This window comes from Ambystoma mexicanum, chromosome 9, assembly GCF_040938575.1.
Source record: "Ambystoma mexicanum isolate Mex_15411 chromosome 9, UKY_AmexF1_1, whole genome shotgun sequence".
NCBI classification, from domain to species: domain Eukaryota; kingdom Metazoa; phylum Chordata; class Amphibia; order Caudata; family Ambystomatidae; genus Ambystoma; species Ambystoma mexicanum.
This window is the reverse complement of record NC_090931.1, coordinates 1,537,150,253-1,537,170,955: the sequence shown is the minus strand read 5'-3', so window position 1 is coordinate 1,537,170,955 and position 20,703 is coordinate 1,537,150,253. Positions and strand designations below refer to the sequence as shown.

At 46.0% G+C, this 20,703-nt stretch overlaps 1 protein-coding gene across 5 annotated transcripts in view; it reads right to left on the bottom strand.

The window, feature by feature from the left end:
* LOC138489468 (zinc finger protein 436-like) overlaps positions 1-19,213 on the bottom strand; it is a 350,718-nt gene extending 331,505 nt beyond the window's left edge. Inside the window, exon 1 of one of the 5 annotated variants that reach the window (XM_069617197.1) lies at positions 18,925-19,213. In XM_069617197.1, coding sequence (XP_069473298.1) covers positions 18,925-18,948 — 24 coding nt within the window. In that variant the 5' untranslated portion in view covers positions 18,949-19,213. The remainder of the gene's footprint in view (positions 1-18,924) is intronic. The other 4 variants (XM_069617195.1, XM_069617196.1, XM_069617199.1 and 1 more) reach the window with 4 other exon arrangements.
* Between the last annotated feature and the right edge of the window lie 1,490 nt (positions 19,214-20,703).

Below are 20,703 nucleotides of genomic sequence, written 5' to 3'. Positions count from 1 at the left end.
AGGGAGACTGGGAGGTTTAAAAGGCCCCCTTCAGGTACAGGTCATGAAGAAGGAGAAGGAGAAGAGTAGCAGTAGATGGCGAAGTAGTTGTGAACTCTTGCTGTTGCCGCAGAAGCAGAATCTGGAGGTAAGGGATACCCACATTGGAATCTAAATAGCTGCGTTGGAACGTTTTTTACAAGACAGGGTTTCCTTATTCTTTTGGAACTGCTGAACAGAATCCTGCTTGAATCTGAATTCACCCAGAGTATAATGAGAGACAGTTATGATGAAACTGTCCTATGCATTTGGTTTCAAACTGTCATATATTACCTTGTTGCGTTTTTGTATGTACAAGTGTGAGGGACAGAAAACTTTTGTTAGAGTGTTTCCTTTAGTTTATTTTTGGCAGAAAAATCCTCGTCCGGGTAGGGATAGTGAGGCGTTTATCCAACATTTTGAATGAATAAAATGGCATCTTTTGAAAAATCTTCACAAAGTGGTTTGCCACACATTTCTGCCCCCTCACACAGTTATCTGCTATGTCAGCCGTCTAATATTTAGGAGTACGATGCCGAACCTGGATGGACTCAGTCCCTTTTCCTCCCTGACATTAGCAGCTTGCTAACATTGCGCCTGTTTGTGTCCCTCACCATATAGTCTGACCTAATGATGTCTTCCCAAAAATATGAGCTCCCGTGCTGCATTATCCCGAAAGTATCTCAACTCTTTTTGTACCTTCACCAGGGTTTCAGTTTTTTTGTCACCAGAGGAGTAATAGTTATGACATCCCAGCTGTCGCGGAAAATGTGCCTCCATTTGACGAGTGACAGATGCGTTTTTGAAGGAGCACTATTATAATGTTATGTTTGCGCATGTAGAGTAGTAACTGTCTGATTTTGTTCAGGTGGTCACCACCCCGTATGCTCAATGTACCCATCTTAATTGTCTTCACATCGCCACCCTTCGTCCCTAGCTTACTGTCTGTCAGTATCTACTTAGTCAGTAATAACTGGAAGCACACAAGGTTATCCTTTGGCCTCTCCACCACACATTTGCCCTCTGTAAGGAAGGTATGGTATAAAAGTAAGACAGACACAAGTGACCACAATTCAAGGGTGTTTATTGAACCTTATTAGGGGTGTGATAAACACCCATCTAAACCTAAGATGGGAGCAAGCTCCGACCATCAAATAATGATAATGCAGTCCTAGTGCAGTCTCGTCAAAATAAAAGTGCCTATACTAAAAAACCTATTGCCAATCCTTACAGCTAATTTACAAATAGTGTGGGAAAATGTTCATGAAAATGATAAGTCAGGATGTGCAGACCGTTGGCCTCCGATCCCCACGTTTTCAGCACGGGACAAAGGCGGTCCACTTGAACATAGCACACTCTTGGGCTTCTTTGGCACGAGGACACTGTCCTGTTACAAGCATCGGGGCCTTCTATGCCCAAGTCTCTTAAGTAACCAAAGTCTCTTGATTCAGAGGGCCTGATGCATCAAACAAACAAAAGGTTACTTTCCAATTATTCACATAGGTCGGTGACTCACGGTTCACCCCAGATTCCCCTCAGCCGGGCTCAGACCAATTACAGTTCATATACCTTTGCTTCGGTTGACTCACAGTTCACCCCGGATCCCTCTCAGCTGGGCTGAGATCCCCTTTTTCCAATTAGTCTCCCTCAGCCGTGCTCAGACCAATTACAGTTCGCATTAGCTATCAAACACTTTCGAATGAGCACTGGGTTTGGCTTAAACCGTTGCAGGACCACTTCCGATTTCATAGTTCACAATGATACACTCTTTGTTGGATACCTTACAGAGACTTCCGAATGAGCACCCACGTGGCGCCGGACCACTCTGTATACAGTATCTGCCTTGGTTTACAAAAGTTCAGGCCTTCCTTGGATATTCAATTATATTTGTGTCGCTCACCACATACACCTTGTACTTTGTTCTTTGCAGATTTCTTCATACAACGTTGCTGCTTGCAACATTGGTTCTAACACAGACCTATCAGTCTCCCCGACTCACCGGCTGCGCTGACTTTACTGGAGCGGCTTTGTTGTAAGAGCCAAGTACAGTAACACAGCAGCATATGCTCTTCCCCACTTCGGTTGCCGATGCGGGAATGCCCTGTGTACCTTCGAAAGACAATGCACCCTTCTTCAGCTTTATCTCTGGGTCTTATGTTTCTTGTCCTCGACGGTTTGTGAAAGTAGCGGTTTCTTTCCTCAGAAGGCCACAGGCAAACCCCTCCCATCTCGCCATTTTTCTCCTCGTATTAAACTGCAAACTCGCAACTGCTGCTTCCTCGTGTGTTTTGTTTCGCTCAGAGTGTTCTATCGTGCACCGCCTTTTATCCGTGTGCAGAAGTGTGATGAAGTCAGGTGTGTGTAATTATCAGTAATTGGCTGACTTTGCCTGACCCTTGTGTTGGGACATGTCAGGTACACGACTCGGGTGTTAGTCCGTTGACGCTCACGGTGACCTGTCTGTGAGAAAGTGTTTGTCTCAGGAAAGGGGGCCGGGGTTTGAATTCCTAGCTATCCAACCTGGTAGGTTGGAGAGAAGGTATTATTGGGAAGGGGAAACTGCATCTCACCCTCCAGTGTCCCACTTCCACTCCCCGAGGACCCCCCCCCCATCCAGGTGATTGTACCTCACTAGTCTACCCCCAGGAACTGGATCCACCTGGATGACAAATCCCTGGGGACTAGCGGAACATTGCACTATTACACTGCCAACCATACACTAACCTCATACACTAACCTCTCAACACCCCCATTTCCCAACAATCCCCACCCCCACCCTAAAAGACAACCCCAGTCGGCCCAGTATCGCCCCACTACCAAATAGCTAACATGTGGGTCCATGGAAGGGGTTGCTCAGACCACTCAAATAACTAGCCTGCCTTGTTTTCAGGCTACCCCCTGGCAGTATCCCCAACCACTATCACCCTATATCAGTTCCACTGCACAGTCTCTTCATATGAACAGAAGTGTTACATCTATAGACCTCCTCCAGTGTCCTTCTCTTCATTCAAGTGGCAGCTGTCTTCCTGCGCTCCTACTATGCGTATATATATATATAGAGAGAGAGAGACAGACACACACCCACACATACATACATACATACATACATACATACCTTGTCCTTATAGACCACCCTCAACTTGGTGTGTAATAACGCGTGAGTACTTAATGTTCTTTCCTCGCAGTATCCATTTGATTCCTTGAAATTCTTTCCAAGATGCCTGAACGGTCAATGAAAAATCCAGGATGAATTGAATATGGGTGCAATCATATTGCAAGTTTCCATTTTGCCTAGCTAAGCGTAGGATGGTTTGTTTTATTATTTCTATAGCGCACCTTAACCCAGAGGTATCTGGGCGCATTTGGCAGTAGCAAGTGTTACAGGTATACAGGGTTATGGCATACAAAATTACACATTTTTATAGAAGTCAATTACACATATATACAGTCATATCATAAGGGCAACAGGTAAATTCAGTACAATATGCAGAGCAAGGGTCAGCTAGGGGATCCGAGGTTATGAGGTATGGCATAATGTTATTGCTTCTCAACTAGCCATTTGATAGACTTACTTCTGAAGCTTGAGAATGAGTTGGTGGTTACTCTATCCTGCTAATTCTGAATTTTCGCTATAATAGCCTGTGAGGGGGCAACAGGAGCAGGTTTAGCCGTCTGCACTCTGTGGGCCCTTTCGACGATGAACACTGGTAAATGTCACACTACGCTATTCACTATGGAACAAATGGAAAATAAGGAAATAGCCATCATTCCTCCTTTCCAGCATGACTTCAATTAGGGTTATTCTAGCTCTACTCTGGACAGTCTAGTGCCTTTCATGATGGCCGCGGTTACTCTGCCTACCACTCCTTCAAATTCAACACGTGAACAGCAGCCTGTGCGTTGCAACAAACTTGACTATGTGGACCTCCGCCAGTCAAGCAGTCTGAGTAAGTTATTCCTTCTTTCCTAATTCCTTCTGCTCCTTTCCTTCTCTCTTCCTCGTTTTTCTCCCTTCCGTCTCTTTCCTCTCTCCTTACTCAGCGCCGAACGCTCTACACGCCGCGGGAAAACTTCGCAGATTTGCGTGCCTGTTCATGCCAATTCTTCCCCGTCTGTTGTCATTTCATTCTGCTTTCAACGCCTTCTGTCCCAACACTGGTGCTAGCGGACCCCGACTCCCCCATTCCGGGGTACGATCAATCAGAGTCCTAACTACCCGATGTCGCTGCCTTTTCACAGAACTTGATAGGCAATTGGCATTGGCATTGACTACTCGAATTGTATTCAGTTCCACATAATACGTCCGATTGTCGGAGAATGTTTATTATCCACTCAAGAAATCCTGCTACTATTACCTCCGGAACCGCCCAGAATACTACGCAATTCATACCTCAGATCTTCCCTCGCAACACGTGCAGCACTAAGTCTACGAACGCAACAGTCCATCAGTTCTTTCATCCCAACACAAGCTGCATTTGTTACCTATGCAACCCATGCCTCAAGTTCCAGCTTTCCTCGCAGCCCAAGCAGCACCTATTGTGAACAGGAGCATCAATCACAGAAGCCTCTTGCTTCTTGTGTTGAAGAGCATATAAGCATAAGTCAAGTAAGAGTTGCAAAATGTCCTTAAGGGTAAAAGTTGACCCTGAAGGTCCCTGTCTATAGCACTAGGGTTCAATCAATATCCAATACTCATGCTCTCTTTTTCTACACCCCTGTAGTTTACAAACCTTGGTCAACCGATAATACCCTGAGACAAAACTGGTTGGCTGCAACCATCTCTTGTGAGAATCTCTTTCTGGAAAACCTTCTTCTCAACTCCAGATTTTCTTCCCCAGGAGGGTTTCCCCTTCTTTACTTCTACCCCAGTTAGTCTAATTCGCAGGGCCAGAGGTGAAGGAAGGAAGGCTCCCCTCTACCTTCAGAGCTTTACCGTGTAGGTAAGGGTTCTGTGAACCACTAATTATTAACGGGATTCAGTACAGTCATAACAGTAAAAGTTCTTCCCAGCCAAACAGAGCTATGCATAGGGGCTCAACATACTTCTCCATCAGCCCTTGTATCTGCCTCTCCCGTACTCCAAGTATCCATATGTTGCTCCACCGTGCACAGTTCTCAAGACCATAATTTTTAGCCTCCATCTTCTTCAGGGACATTTCCAGGACTAAAAGTTTGGATACCGTTGAGGCGGGCACATCCTCCAGCTCTGAGATTCTGTTTTTGCCCTCATCGAGTCAAGCTCCACGTTTATCTAATCTAGTTTGCAGCAGGTCTACTTCCCTACCAAGGAATCCATCTTAGAATCCAGCGTATTGATCCATCTATGAAGCTGTATCATCAGTTCCTTCAGACCTAGAGAAGATTATGCCTCCTGTTTCCCATTCAGCTCACACCTACCATTAGAGGGAGTGGGCACAGCTATTTTTTGACTTTTTTAATGCTGGGGTGGTTTCGAAGGGCAGCTTCTGCCGCTGTTTGTCTCTGTTGCCCATGTTTCATTGCTATTCACTTCTTTCAACAACAGTGCTGTAAATGTGCTAACTGTTACTTCCAGGGATCTGCACCTGCCGTCTGATGACGAGCCAGATTGTATTAACCATCCCCTGTGTGCAACATCCTCAAGAACTCTACACTTGCGCTCCTACCTGTGGCCTCCTCCACAGTGCCCAGAATCTCACACAGAATAGTAATTGGTCACTCAAGCCACCATCGGGCTACCCTTCACTCACCACCCTTGGAAGCAACTGTCCCGTGGTGCGCCCCAATCCTGCTATGTGGATGTCTAGTGCATCATCACAGATATTTCACAATCCCTGATGGTTCTTTACCAGTGTACATTCTTCTCAAACGGCAAAAACCATGTTCTAATGGATCAAAACACACTCCTTACCACATGGATAAGACTGGTAGTATATATAAAAGAAGGTGTAAACACCACACAATATATCCACAGGAATGACAAACACACGAAAATCTGTATATTGCCAACTTTTACTTCTTAAAACATATATTTATTTCATTATAACACTCTTAAAATGATCATGTTACATAAAATTCATAATCCAACACACAAGATATAAAACATATAAAACGACTATACTTCACAAAACCCATGAAAATCCCAAAAATCGGGTTGATTCTACTAATTTTTACATTAGCTCCGTGTGGAGCTCCACACTGGAGGAATTTCTTTTTTATATAGGTATTATTGGTACTTTCTCAATAACCCAACTTGTACAAGTTTCTGTCCTAAAGGCACATATTAATGTGGGACATTCATCAGGGGTAAAATGATGTGTTTGTATCTCAAAGGTGATGGTATTTCCTTCCTATCACTTTCTTGTAGCCATGGAATTTCTAAAAATTGACACCTGTGGAATAAAAACAACGTATATTACTAGATTGTATGGATGTTTTGTGTCTTGTTAAATAGACTACAAACATAATCCCCCTGATCCAAAAAGGGTGTTTGGTATATATCTTTATTTACATACCTTCTAGAATGTGTTAATAACTTCCACAACACATCACCAAATCTTTGATTTTGGTAACAAGCGACTTCCAAATGATTACAGAAGGTCGCTCACAAACTTCCTCTCGAGTTCTATAAAAAGAAACAGATAGAATACATGATCTCATTTTCAAATAAAGTGAGGCCCTTACATGGTCCTATATCTTTCAGCACCCACACCTTACTTGCTGAACTTTCATATAAACCAGGGCTCCGGGTTAGGATATGCCTCCAACTTGATAGATGATAGATTGAAGCGGCGAGGACAATTCTCCCTGTGGAGTAAAAAAAATGGGTTTTCGGTCTTAAAATCAATGGACTCCACTTTCTACCCAAAGCCACAACCACTTGTTTCTAAAAACTTTTTTTCAAATCCCACTATATAAGGGTACTTCATTAGAGAGTAGAATTTCACCCAGACCCTCAAAACTCTAGGGTTGCGGCAAATAATTAGAATACAGATTTTCTTACAGAGAGATTACTGAAAAAGTTAATTGTATATCTATGCTGCAAGCAAGTATATATACTCCCTCTTACCTTAAGAAAGAGACCGGATATGGCCACTAAACAGGTTCCAGGTATGTGTGTGCCAATTGCACAAGCAGCAAAGGCGCTTTTTAAATCATTCATGTGACACGGTCGCATTACACAGGACGTAATGACGTCATTCATCAAGAAATCGGTATTAAACGATGGCGTCTCAATCAGAAAAATGTCTGGCATATAATGATGAATACGTACGTGATTATGTTTGTAGTCTATTTAACAAGACACAAACATCCATACAATCTAGTAATATACGTTGTTTTTATTCCACAGGTGTCCATTTTTAGAAATTCCATGGCTACAAGAAAGTGATAGGAAGGAAATACCATCACCTTTGAGATACAAACACATATCATTTTACCCCTGATGAATGTCCCACATTAATATGTGCCTTTAGGACAGAAACTTGTACAAGTTGGGTTATTGAGAAAGTACCAATAATACCTATATAAAAAAGAAATTCCTCCAGTGTGGAGCTCCACACGGAGCCAATGTAAAAATTAGTAGAATCAACACGATTTTTGGGATTTTCATGTGTTTTGTGAAGTATAGTCGTTTTATATGTTTTATATCTTGTGTGTTGGATTATGAATTTTATGTAACATGATCATTTTAAGAGTGTTATAATTAAATAAATATATGTTTTAAGAAGTAAAATTTGGCAATATACGGATTTTCGTGTGTTTGTCATTCCTGTGGTGTGTATGTTTACACCTTCTTTTATATATACTACCAGTCTTTACCAGTGTACTACATGTATTTATTTAAATTTTTCTTTAAAAACAAAATAATAAAAATTGGGTCCATGCCGCACAGGCGAGGCACAGCCACCATCATCCACGCTCACTTTCACAGCAGGATATCACGGCAAGGCAATGAGCTAGCCACCATTATGTAATGTATCAGGCAGCACCTGGCTCCTCGCTGATCTGGCCAAAGTCTCTGGGCTTGGTCCACCAGACCCCGCCCACCCCCCCCTTCAGCAACAAGGTTTCTCTGGTAGCCCTCTTCCGTGCTCCTTGTCCCCCCTACCCCGAGCGGCAGCCGATACCAGTGCCCAGGATTCGCTGAGGCCACCACGGGTTCTGTGGGGCCGCTCCAGCCTGCTGCGCTCCGTTTTCCTCCAGCAAGGCCACATGTTCAGCAAAATGGTTCCCTGGCAGTTCCCTGCCATGCTCGCTGATCCTCCTAACCGGCCACCGAGACCTGTGCCTAGGATTACGTGAGGCCACCGCAGGTTCTCCTAGCTTGCTCTTAAACTGGGATACCCGGGCCTGCTTTCCAGGCCTCACCCAGGGCCTGGCGTGCCTCCGCCCATGCTCGCCCTTCCAGAAGGGGATCTCCCACTGCACTGGACCCAGGTTTCCAACAGCGACACTCTTAGCTCTCTAGGCGATACACTGCACATTAATCACATCTGGGTGTCGGTAGACCACCAATAAATTCAGGATAATGAAGGATTATCAGGCTGAATGCATGGAGCTCACTGAAGCACTGTCGTCTTAGCCGTGCTCTTCAATGCTTCCCCCCACCCCATGTGACATTTTGCCTTTATAAGGAGAGGGGCAAACCTTAATTCTTTGATTTGTCTCTGGGCTCGATAGACAAAAAGAATGTTTCTGGACCTCTGTTGGGGATACAGTATATCCCAAAGTACTCTGCCGGGGAGGTGAAGACAAAGAAACCCAAGGCAGAGAGGAGCTCTGTTCCATAACCATCTGTAGGGAACTTTGGAGTGAACTGATGTGGACTAAGGACTCATCTGGTTGCAAAGGAAACAGGCTCCTGCTCACTGGAGCTGAAGGATTCCCAATAGGTGCCAGCCAAGCTCCCTGGAGTGGGCATGAAGAACGGAGGGACTCACCCTGACCAGGAGGACCTGGATTGGGCCACCCGGCAACCCAGAAGTCAAGGTAGAGTTCTATGTCCAAATGCCTGCACTGATTTGCTTGTAAACTACACCTACCCACACATTGCCTGCATATGTTATGTTACTTCACTTTTATTCTGCACACCTTACCACCGTAGTGGTCTTGGTGCACCAAAACCTAGTTCTGCGGGTGAACTGTGACCCCCACCCATGGAGCACAGCGGAAATGATTAAAAAGGTAAGCGGGAATTGGCAACAGCGTGAAAAGTCAGAGAGAGCAGAAGACAAAGAGGTGACAAGGAGAGGGGCAAGATAACAGGCAGGCTGATTGGTAGCATTAACTGTGATGTATGTACTGTAGTAGGAGTATAGACCAAAACACGGTCATGAAGGGATCAGGCGCTGTCCATAATAGACAAATCAAATATCTCGTCAGTGAGGAGTGCACTGGGTTGAAGGTTTAATATAAGTAAGGTTATGGATGTGTGATGGCCTTGAGACATGCTCAAGAGTTCCTGGATGTTGTGGAGGCTTAGGGACCAGATATTCATATAGTGTCCCTTATGGAGAGTTCTCGAGGGACCTGGTGCTACTGAGCCTGCTGCCAGGTGTCAGCGCCAAGAGCTGGCTGGGTACTGAAAGAATAATTGGAGGACACAAAAGGGTGAAATGACAAACAAATCTCCCTCACCAGGAGCCACACTCTAATATCATCCCATGGCAGGGGGGGGGGGGAGAACAAGAGTGCACAGTTCTATAAACCAAAAGGCCTCACTGTATCCTATTCTATGGGGGGGTGAGGGGGGCCATAGGAAAACGTTATGAAAGGTGTTTAACTGTGGCATGTTCTGGCTGGACACATTGGATAATTACATGGGATGGCATTGCTTCTAATATAAGGCTGAAACATGTTTGGGGTTTGTGGTCTCATGCAGAAGGGATGTGACCAAGCAGTTCGGGATGGACTGCCCCTTTTGGGGTTGGACCAAGCCTGATTTGCATATGTTAATTTTAAAAGGTATTTTTACCGCGCACCGTCACCAACAGACTTGGTACCCAGGCGCTCTGTAAACAAAAGAAGGGGGGGGGTTAGTGGGGTGCGATTATCGGCACAATGGGAGTTCTCGTGTGTGGTTGGTGCGGGTTAAGTGCTGTTTGTTTGTTGATGCAGTGTGGTGAAGTACGTGGCATTTCCTGTTTCTACGTCTCTGAGGTCATTCATGGCTTTGCGTACTAGGTTGAGGGCCCTCCGCCCCCGCTGTTGGTGCTATATAGTTTACATTCCTCAACTCCCTTCATATTAATTTCCCTGTTGGTGTTTATGTTTGCTTCGTCGACAAACGTGTGTTAACATGTCTTTATTCTTTTCTTTGCTGAATTCTCCAATTCGTTCCCGAGTGTGGTCCTAACTTTCTATATTTCATTTGTTACGGTGATATGATGTTGGTTGATCTTCCCCTTCCCTCGGTTTATGGGAGCTAACTTGGGGAGATAGGGAGGATCCGTTTCAGCTCTGTTTCTGCTCCCATGGCGTTCATTCTAATTATGTGGAGAAGACCCAGGTTTTGCGTAGCTTTCTAAATAGAAGGTGGTCTATCGTGTTAGATGTGTTTTGTGGTAGCTCCTTCCAGGTTTTCGGTGCAAGGTGAGAGAAAGCGGATTCTCTGAAATTTCTTTTGTTGTATGGAATTGGTTCCAAACAATCTTTCCCGTTTTGTAATGACTTGGCACGCGAAGAACGATGACTCTTGAGGGTTGCCCAAAGCAATGCCAGAGGTTAAGATTAATTCGAAACCTTCCAGCCATCACCGCTTTTGTTTTACTATGCTTCTAATAGCCACGGGAGCTTACTCGCTGGTAGGCCATGTTACAATATCCTTATTAGTAAACCTTGTAATGGCCACGACATAAACATCTGTTGAAGCATAGTATAGACATTTAGCGTGTCCCAGCTTTAGAGGTAGGAAGTTAGACTAGCCTAAGTTAGGAGGGACTGTAAGCTTGCATTGAGCATCTTGACAAGTGGTTTAGTATCATTGGCCTGGGAATGGGCCAGAGGAATGTGGATTAAGGTGCAAATAAGGTACGGATTGAATGCAGAGGTAGGACAAAATGAAAGACTACAAAAGCTAGTTTATATATGTATTAAAACTCCTGCAAACTCATACCTAACCAAAAACATAAGCACTGCTCAGATGTGAAACTGAAAAGAGCGTGAACAGACGTGAAAGATGCGACTTCCAGTGATTAACAGATTAGCCATTTGTGAAGGAATCATGAAGTAGTCACAGATAACTGAAATAAAGTTTGGGCTATAAACTTTTATTAGCTCAAATGTAGGGTTGAACAAAGGCTCAACTTGCCCTATGCTAAGGTGGGGTTTCCCTACATAAAGGAAACTAAGGATAGTCTGCATCAGGAAGTCCAAAGCAAATGTCTGTGTCCAAAAACCTATGCTTGCGCTCACCGCTAATAAAAAGTGTAGGGATGTCAGCATCAAAAGAAGTAATGTTCAAATGAAGGTTCAGAGCTTCTTACAGGTTTGTTTCAGTGGCTTTTCCATAGATGGGTGCACTCGGTCTAAGCGCAGTTGTCGCACGGTCCACCCATTACAGGTCAAGAAACCGACACACGTTTCTTGCTTCTTCTTCATATGCACGTTGCCACTGCTTCAGTTTTACAGTGGTGCTTGGTTCATTCTCATCTCAAGTACATCATTATGTTTTAACATTGCTCATTTTACCACCATTGACGTGTTGCATTTTCACATACTTTCCTGGCTCTTGCCAATGCTTGTTCATCCACGTTACACAGTTTCTTATACTCTTATGGCTCTTGTCAATGCTTTCTCAAATTACACAGTTCCTTATATCAGGAAGTCCCACAAACTTGCTTTCAATCAGATCGGTATTCAAAAAGTACTTGCTTTCATTCAATTCGGCATTCATAAAAAGCTTTGCGTGCTCGCCTGTCATCCCGGTGTCCCCCTTCCTAGGTTGACTCACCGGTCAGAGTTTACTGCATTCAAGCGAGGCTTCTATCTCACAATCTCTCACTCGCTCTCACTCTCATGCGTCTCTCCGTGGCTCCAGTCACACCTCCGATGAGTCCCTCGCAGCTTTGGCCTCACTTTCCAGCTTTGCCAGGTCACGCCGGTTCCCTTTCCGCGGTGCGCCACAGTAATCATCACTTTACAAAAGATAAATTACAGCCTTTCCTCCACGCATTGGCATCCTGCCCCTACAATATGTGGCTTACGCCGATGATCTGGTGATACTGGGTCACACTCCCAATGGCCTTCAACATAACTTAGATGAAATATGATCATATATGAGGGAGAGAGCTAGAAACTAATGTTGCAGAATAGAAAACAATAATCTGTTATAATATAAAGGGGTAAATGTTGTTTGCCTGGAAATTAAACAGGGAAGTAATGGAGTGCGAGAAACCTGAGGGTATTCTCACTCCTACTCCTCTTGGATCCTCTGCATCACCTGGGTGGAGCATTCTTGAGGAATGGGAGTGGGAAACCCTTGGGCGAGATATGGTACCCTCCCTTTTCTATTGATGACAAACCTAACCCTCCCCCAACCTTCAGCTATTATAAGCCAGCTTCCCTCATCACGTCAAATTCTTTGTAAAGTCTCTGGCTCATTGCCAGAGGAAAGCTAGGGGAAGGGAACCCCGCTTTCCAATACGTTTGTGAACTGTGGAATAAGGCAAGTGTGAACCTGACAGAGGGATGCCCAAAGAAAGCTAGGAGAAGGTAAACCCTGCTTTCTGATGAACAAGAAAAATACATGAAATGTGTTAAAGAAAGGCCCGTAGTGAACCTGACGAAGGGAGGCCCAAGTTGAGAGAATTGAGATAAAGCAGAGCGAACTGTGAACAGTGTGTTAAAGCGGCTATATGAACCTGACAGAGGGATACCAAGAGGAGAGCCAACAAAAGTGAATCCTGCACCATGATAAAGCAAGTTAACCTGTGTATCTCACACGAGTGAACACGGCCAAGGGTTGACCAGAGTGAGAAATTGTTCAAAAGGACATTGGGACTCTAGAAAACGAAACTGCAATTGAAAGGCTGTAGTGCAACTGACGGAGGGAAGCCCAAGTTGCAAGGAGGATCCGAGCCCGGCGGAGGGATATCCTAGGGGAGAAGAACAATTGCCCAAGGGGCAAGATCACTGAGAGAACTTTTATTTGTTTGTTTGTCATTGTGAATCAGCAGGCCTTCTAAGTCAAGAGACTTTTGCAGGAAAGAGACCTAGCTTTCGAATGTTTTTGATGTCGTTTAAATGGAACTGTAAACCTCGTGCTGACGAGGCCAGGACTGTGCTGTGATCGAGAGTCCCGTGCTTCAAACGTGGGGAAGGGATACCCAGCCCTACCAACCCAACTTATTTTGTTAACACTTCTTTCTTTTCTGGTGAACATTATTCCATACTCTTTTTTTTGTAATTTAGAAGTAAGGATTGGCAATTGGTAGCTTGCTCCCATCTTAGATTTAGGTGTTTAACCCACCCCTATAAAGTTCAATAAACACCCTTGAACTCTGATTACTTGTGTCAGTCTTTAGTGTTGCCGCCGTGAGTTCCTTACACAGTGTTGTGGTATGAATTAGGGTTACTATCTTTATTGAGGATGATTAAATAGAAAATACAATTTTTTTTAGGAAGATAATAAACCCTACTGCCAACTTCCTCTTACAGATTTAAGATCAGAACTAAAGGGGAAACATTGTCTTTCTCTAAATGAATGGGCAGAAGATGTGAGAATTTAATAGGGTAAGTCAGCGTAAGGAAATTCTTCTTGAAAACACCCTTCGATTTAAATAGAGCATTATGGTAGTATGAGTGGTGTCAAATGACGGACACCTTAAATATATACTCACTATTCTATAATTTGATATGTTAGGAGAGAGCTTATGATACAACCAATGAATGCATCAAGAAATGTCCAAAGCCCCAAATGGAGATACAGTTTATGAAGGTATAGGAGCAAGGTTACAAATTCCAAGAAAAGATCACACCTGCCTTTTATGTGGGGTAAACATGACAGAAACCTTAGAGCATCTTATCGTAGAACATCCAAAATTATCTGTCCATTGACAAGCATTTAAGATCACCTGATGTCCTCCTCTCCTCATTTCCAATGTTACGCTGATGACACACAGCTTTCCTTCAAACTTCCCTCTACTACCCCATCTTCTTCCCCTCTCATCCCTGACTGCCATTCAGGCATGGTGTGCAATTAACAATCTCTGTCTCAATGCTAGTAAAACAGAGATCCTTCTCATTGGGACACCTGTGTCCCCTTATCCCCTCCTCTCTGGCCATCCTCTTTAGCACCTCTACCCCCCCATCCATTGAGGCCAAAAACCTCAGGGTCATCTTCGATTCGGCACTCTCCTTCACCCCTCACATCATGGACCTTAACAAGCAGTCCCAACTCCAGCTCCACTTCCTCAGAGGCACTCTCCCTTTCCTCGCCTTCCCCCAGAAGCTCAATGTCTGAAGAGCTCTGGACCTCTCTAGGCCTCTTTCTCAATCTCCCTTTTTTCCTCCCTATGCCCCCTCCAGCTAATCCAGAATAGGGTTGCAAGACTTATCCTTGGCATCAAGACCAGGTACCGTATCTTTCCAGCCCTAAAATCTCTCCACTGTCTCTCGGTGGCGGCAAAGATCAAATTCAAGACCCTCTGCATCCTCCACGAGGCCTTCTGGGGCCTGGCACCACACTATCCTCAACTTTGCCTCCCTAAATATTCCCAGCTAGAGCCCTGCGCTCCTCCAAATCCAACTCTTTGAATGTGAAAAGCTTCTCCAGAGGGGGGTGAGGGTGGGGGGCAGATCTCTCTCCTCGGCTGTTGCCTGCCTCCCTTTGGAACAGCCTCCCTGCCCCTCTCAGACTTGAGTCGAACCGCCTTAAGTTCCGGAAACCTACTAAAAGCTCTGTTTTTCTCTACCTCTTTGCCTTCCCTGTTGATCCTCCCCCCACTGCCGCTGTGACCGGTGGGCTGATCCTCATGATTCTCACAGGATTACAGGACCTTTTTCCCAGTTGTTCCCAGCCCCCTCCCCCGCTGCCCTGCCCTTGCGGGCCCCTGCTTGGTGGCTCTGCCTTCCGCCCTTGGGAGTCGCCTGCCCTAGCAATTAGCCTGCGGCTCTCCTGGTGTCCCTTAGCACTTCCCGCCCAGGGCCTCCACCAGCGCTTGTCCACTCCTGTGCCCCCCCGTCCATGTCTATCTCCTGCACTTCTCCGTATGGCACTTGCGCATCCGAATGCCACAAGGCCTAGTAGGACCATTGTTATCTTCCCCTGTTCCCTTCCCATTTAGCCTTGTGGCGCTTTGAAACAGAATTCGGTTGTATACGGTTTTTAGATGAAATGAATATATACCCCTCATCACATTTTTGGACGAGGATTTTAACTGGGAAACAAATATCTTTAACATTGGTAATTTTGGAATTTGTTAATGACATTTGAACCATTATTGCTTATTTATTTGCAGAAGGAACAACGCTCATAAAATCTCTCTTCTCCCCTTCCTGATGAAAGTTCTGGAGGGGCTGATGTCTCCCCTTCCCTCTGCCTTCCTGGAGTCCTCCCATGTTCTTGATCCCTTTCAATCTGGCTTTCGGCCTGGTAGAGGCACCGAGTCAGTACTCAACGCGGTCATGGACGACCTGCAGTGCTTGGCTGATCAGGGTGGTGTCAGGGCAGTCCTGTTAGACCTTTCGGCTGCCTTCGACACCGTCGATCATGCCCTTCTTATCTCCCGGCTTTTTGAGGCAGGGATTGATGGCCAAGTGCTAAAATCATTTACTGGGTTCCTGGCAGATCGTTCACAATCTGTGTCCCTTGCTCCCTTCCGTTCGGTCCCAGTTCATCTATCATGCAGAGTCCCTCAGGGATCAGCTCTATACCCTATCCTATTTAATATCTACATACAATATCTCCTCCTCCTCCTCATCGCCTCTCCTGGGTTCCGTTTTTACTCTGGATGACACAAAACTGGCTGAAACTAAACGGCAGCAAGACTGAGGTTCTCGTGGCAGGCACATCCAATCCTCAATCCTTCTGGACCACTGATTTCTGGCCCTCCTCACTAGGTCCTCTTCCTGTACCGGTACCATCAGTACGCAATTTTGGCGTGTGGGTCTCAGCCGCTCTGACTATGGATGAACAGGTCAGCGCGGTATGTAAATCCAGCCATTTTAAGCTTAGGATCCTTCGTAAGGTCCTTCCGTTCATCCCGGTCATCAACCAGGCTCCTGTGGTTGCAGCTCTGGTGCAGAGTGTGCTGGATAACTGCAACTCTCTCTATTTAGCGCAACCTGCCCATCTGATAGGACGGCTTCAGCTTCTGCAGAATACTGCTGCTCGTTCCATTCTCCATCCCCCCTTTGAGGCTCACATGACCCTTTTGTTGCACCAGCTGAACTGGCTACCAATCGCTCAGCGAATCCTGTTTAAATCAATGTGCATGGTTCACAGGGCCTTCTATGGCATCGGAGCCGAATACTTGCAGGCCAAGTTCACTCGCTATCTACCCACTCGTGCCCTTTGCTCTCAAGGGTCCTACCGACTATCAGTACCTCGTTTTAGATCGGTTCGCAAAGGGGGCCGTGCGTTTTCGATAGCTGCAGCCAAGGAATGGAATAATCTGCCTCTTTCCCTGCGCAAGACCTTTAACCATCTCGATTTCCGGCAAAACTTGAAAACGTTACTGTTTTAATTATGCTCCTGCCCTTCAGACGGCTTTTCTGCTCCCCTTCTCTCCCAGTACCATGATACCTACGGGTGAGCGTGCGCTTTATAAAACTCTATAACATAACATAACACAAAAGAACATACAATTGACAAGAAGTTAGATTTGAGGGGCAGCAGTGAGCTTCTAACAATGGGGTGAGACATTCTGACCAGGTTGTGGAGGGGAGTAAATGAAACAGTCATCAGGGACAGTACAAGTCACTGGGGACAATATTGGAGATGCACTTAATGGGAAATTGTGATGTGATATGAGGCTTAGAATCGGCAAGAAAAAACATGTTTGTGTGGAGGAAGGAACTGGGTCAGGGACGTCATTTAGGTTCACCAGGGGTCGCATTTGAGGTCTCCCTTGCCACCCCTGATAAATTACAAATTGAAGCTCCTGGGCTCTGGCCAGTGCCATGTGGCTCTTTGTTTCTAGAGTGGCTGGCTTTCTTGTTCAGGCTTCTTAAAAAAACAGGGGGTTCCACGAGTGTAACACTTTGAGCAGTGACCTAAAATAAGAAAGAATAGGAATAGCAAAAAATTAATCTTTCTGGAATTCTATACAATAATTGCTAGACTGATTAAAGGTTTATTTCAGGCACACTTCAGGGGGTGAGTCAATAATTTAGTCTGTTCTTAAACACCTCAAATTCTCAATGCAGACCAAATCCTCCAAAAAGCATTTAGAGTAGAATAAGCATTCTCATCAGACTATGTATTTTGCTTTTCGCAAGTTGCAGTTATAGCATGTTTTTTTCTGCCGATAAATATGGTGATCCATTCTTGTATGAAATGTATATCACGTTACAGTGATATTGTAACCATATCTTTCATAGTAAACTTAGAAACAATGCTAGGTGATGCTACTTCCCGTTTTGTCAAGGGGTAAACGGTCGGGTTCCATCGCTTCCTGTGATATCACTTCAGGGTGGGGTCAAATTACATCACTTCCTGTGATGTGATCAGAGGTCAAGGGTCATGGATGTCAATTCCGCTACCCTTGGCATTTTGGTGAAATGACGTCCCTGAAATGGGCATTGTGTTATATGAGTTAGGAACCATATCCGAAGCTTCTTCATGCCACGTTCCATTGCTGGCTGCTTGGACTGCACCGTGTGTTGGACATAGCCTACCAGCTCACCAACCCACACTGCGTCACCACCTCAGAAAGCTCATAGAAGATAGAAAGCAGGCTTGCCACGGTTGATTCCCCCAAATACAAAAAAAATAAAGTTACAGAGGCCTTTTCCCCTTAGTCAACTATTTGGGACCATAGTGACGTTTAAACCCCCCTTCTCTACCTTTTTCTTCAAAGACATATCCTTTAACAGTAACAGAGATGCCAATCTATTGCCTGAGCACCACAGTGCATCTACCCAGAGTGCCCTTACAGTTTGCATTCTCTGATTTTCTTTTACAGGGGTGGGTTTTTCTAGTGTATTCTAATTAGTTGATTGCATTTCATTATTTGATTAAAAGTCCATATTGTATAGACCCTTAATTGGACATAGCTTTATTTTGGAACTAACGAGCTTCAGTTGTTTAGGTTGTTCAGCTCACATCCCTCCTGAAGACATAGCCTGACCTTGGCGTGCACAACCAAAATAGGCCAAGGAGGTGCACCTGTCGCACTGTGCCCATTTCCTCTTTAAGAGTGTGAGCACTACTGGTTTAATAGTAGTGGGAGGCTGTGAAGTCAGTTTAGGCACTACTTATCCCTGTACTCCTGCAGAACAGCAATCATTTTGTCACAGTCAGTTAAAGCGCCTTGAACGTGGGTGTAATCTGGTTAAGTTTGCATTCAACAAAAAACATTTTTTTCTACTCATGATTCCACTGAATGGTGGATGGAAGTGGACTCTGAGTGATGTTCTATGATTCGGGGGGGGGGGTTGTCAGGTGTAGAGCCTTTTTGGCGTGATTCTGGTGTTGCACAGGCTGCACTATTGGGCCCTCTTCTGGTGGTGGGCCGGGCTCTGCAAAGTTCCTAAATATGCACATTATTTGAACTGGAGTGTAATAGGGATAGGAGGCGCCCAAGTGGCCCTCGAGCCCTCTGTGGCAAGTGGGCATCTCTGATGCAGGACCACCGCTGGAGGGAGAAGTGGGACTTCAACTACCAGAATGCAAAGCAGTGCTGGCTGAAGGGGGGCAGGACCTGGGTCCAGGTGCCCGCAATGACCCCTGACCCCAAGAAAGCAACACAGGAAACAACTCACCTCATGTGACCCCTGTCCGGGCATTTCTCCCCGGTGATCTCGGATGGATAGATTTATTTTCAATGACCTTTCACAGGATTCCGAGATATATCCCTAAGAAGAAGACTGTGAGCCCCGGAAACAGCGAAGCCCCAGCATTGCACTGCGGCTGCGCAATACGGAGCCACGTGACAAGGTAGAGTGAGACCTGAATCACCAGGGCATGCGCAGCAGAGCACGTGCTGTACACAGCGTGCAGGCTGCGGCTGCGCAGCACTCCCCCCCCGAGAAAGCTTCTTCCACAGCCCCGCCTGGGCGGCTCGCGGTGCACCCTCTCAAAGCCGGGCTCTGCGCATGCGCACTGTGAGAAGTCTCCTAGAGCGCCTGCGCAGTGATGGTATTTGACCGGTGCGCATTTGCAGACATAAGTTTCTCCCATCACAACTGCGTCCGTCTGAGCATGCGCAGTAGGCTAGGATACTTTGCTTTGCGGGATTTAGGGATAGCCGTTTCCCCCAGTGTTGGAGACTGAGCGATGATCTCACTTTTCTCCTATTACCCCACTAAATGTACTCTTAGTGTCACTCTCACAGCCAGACCTGCCTACGTTTGAACATCAAGATCCCTGAGATTGGTCACGTGGTGCCCTCTGTTCCAAACACTGGCTGGGTGCTCTATCTATCTATCTATCTATCTATCTATCTATCTATCTATCTATATTACTGCCATGTCACGAGTACAAGGGACATGGAACCCTCCCACATCATAGTGGAGTACGGCCCTCGTTTCGGTCATACTCTAGGGGAGTGACGTGCGCATACATGCCAACATTCTGAGCCACCTGTGAGGGAGATTTCATGAGAGAATTCGGGAGAAATTAATTTCCCCATAGGAATGCATTGGGGCTATAATTATTGTAGGCGGGAGGACGTGTAAAATATCAATATTTTGCAATATTTTTCATTTCAAAATCGGGAGGTGCTCGCCTGAATCGGGAGGGTTAGCATTTCTGAGTTGGGGTCAGGGTGGGGGCGCGGGAGGGGAAGAGGGGGTAGTGCATATGACTGGGATAAGCAAGTTAGTTAGCACGGCGTGAACAATAAAGTAAGTTGTGTTCACCGGCCGTCCTGTGTCCGTGTCATCTTTGTCCGTTGAAAGTGAAGTGAGCCCTCCTCGGGATACAGCAGTCTCCGAGTTCACACTGGTGACGAAGGGCCAGACATAGCACCACGCGCCTCAACACAAGCCGCTGAGACAAACGCCAGCATAAGCGCGACCCGCGTGCACACATGGCTGGGAAACCCGCGGACGGGCACCACCAGCAGCACACGACCGGAGAATGCCGTCGGCCATTTAGAGGGTGCGTCAGCGTGCCTCCCGCTTCCAAGCCTGCCCCATCGATGCACGCAGTAACTGCGACGGAAGCCACCTGCAGCCAGGCCCGCCTCCTGTACATGGCAGGGGCATGGATAGTCTTCCCCTCCACAGCAAACTGTACCGGCCGCACGTAGCGCATGAGTGCGCATCCACATGCCCTTATAGGGAAACATTTAAGAGGACCTCCGAGCACTGTGGGACGACCCTGCTGGGAGAATCTGCCTCCCAAAGGAAAAGGGGAAGGTGGGAAGGCGTGACCCAAAGGAACGGGCCACAACCCTGAACACAAGGCCGCCACATTCCAGCACACGCAGGGTGGTCACCCCAGCGAGCTTGCAAACCACACTCATCAAGTGGCATGGAGACCTCCCCTACACTTACATGACAAGGAAGCTCCCAAGGGACCGCTGAAAGCATGTCATG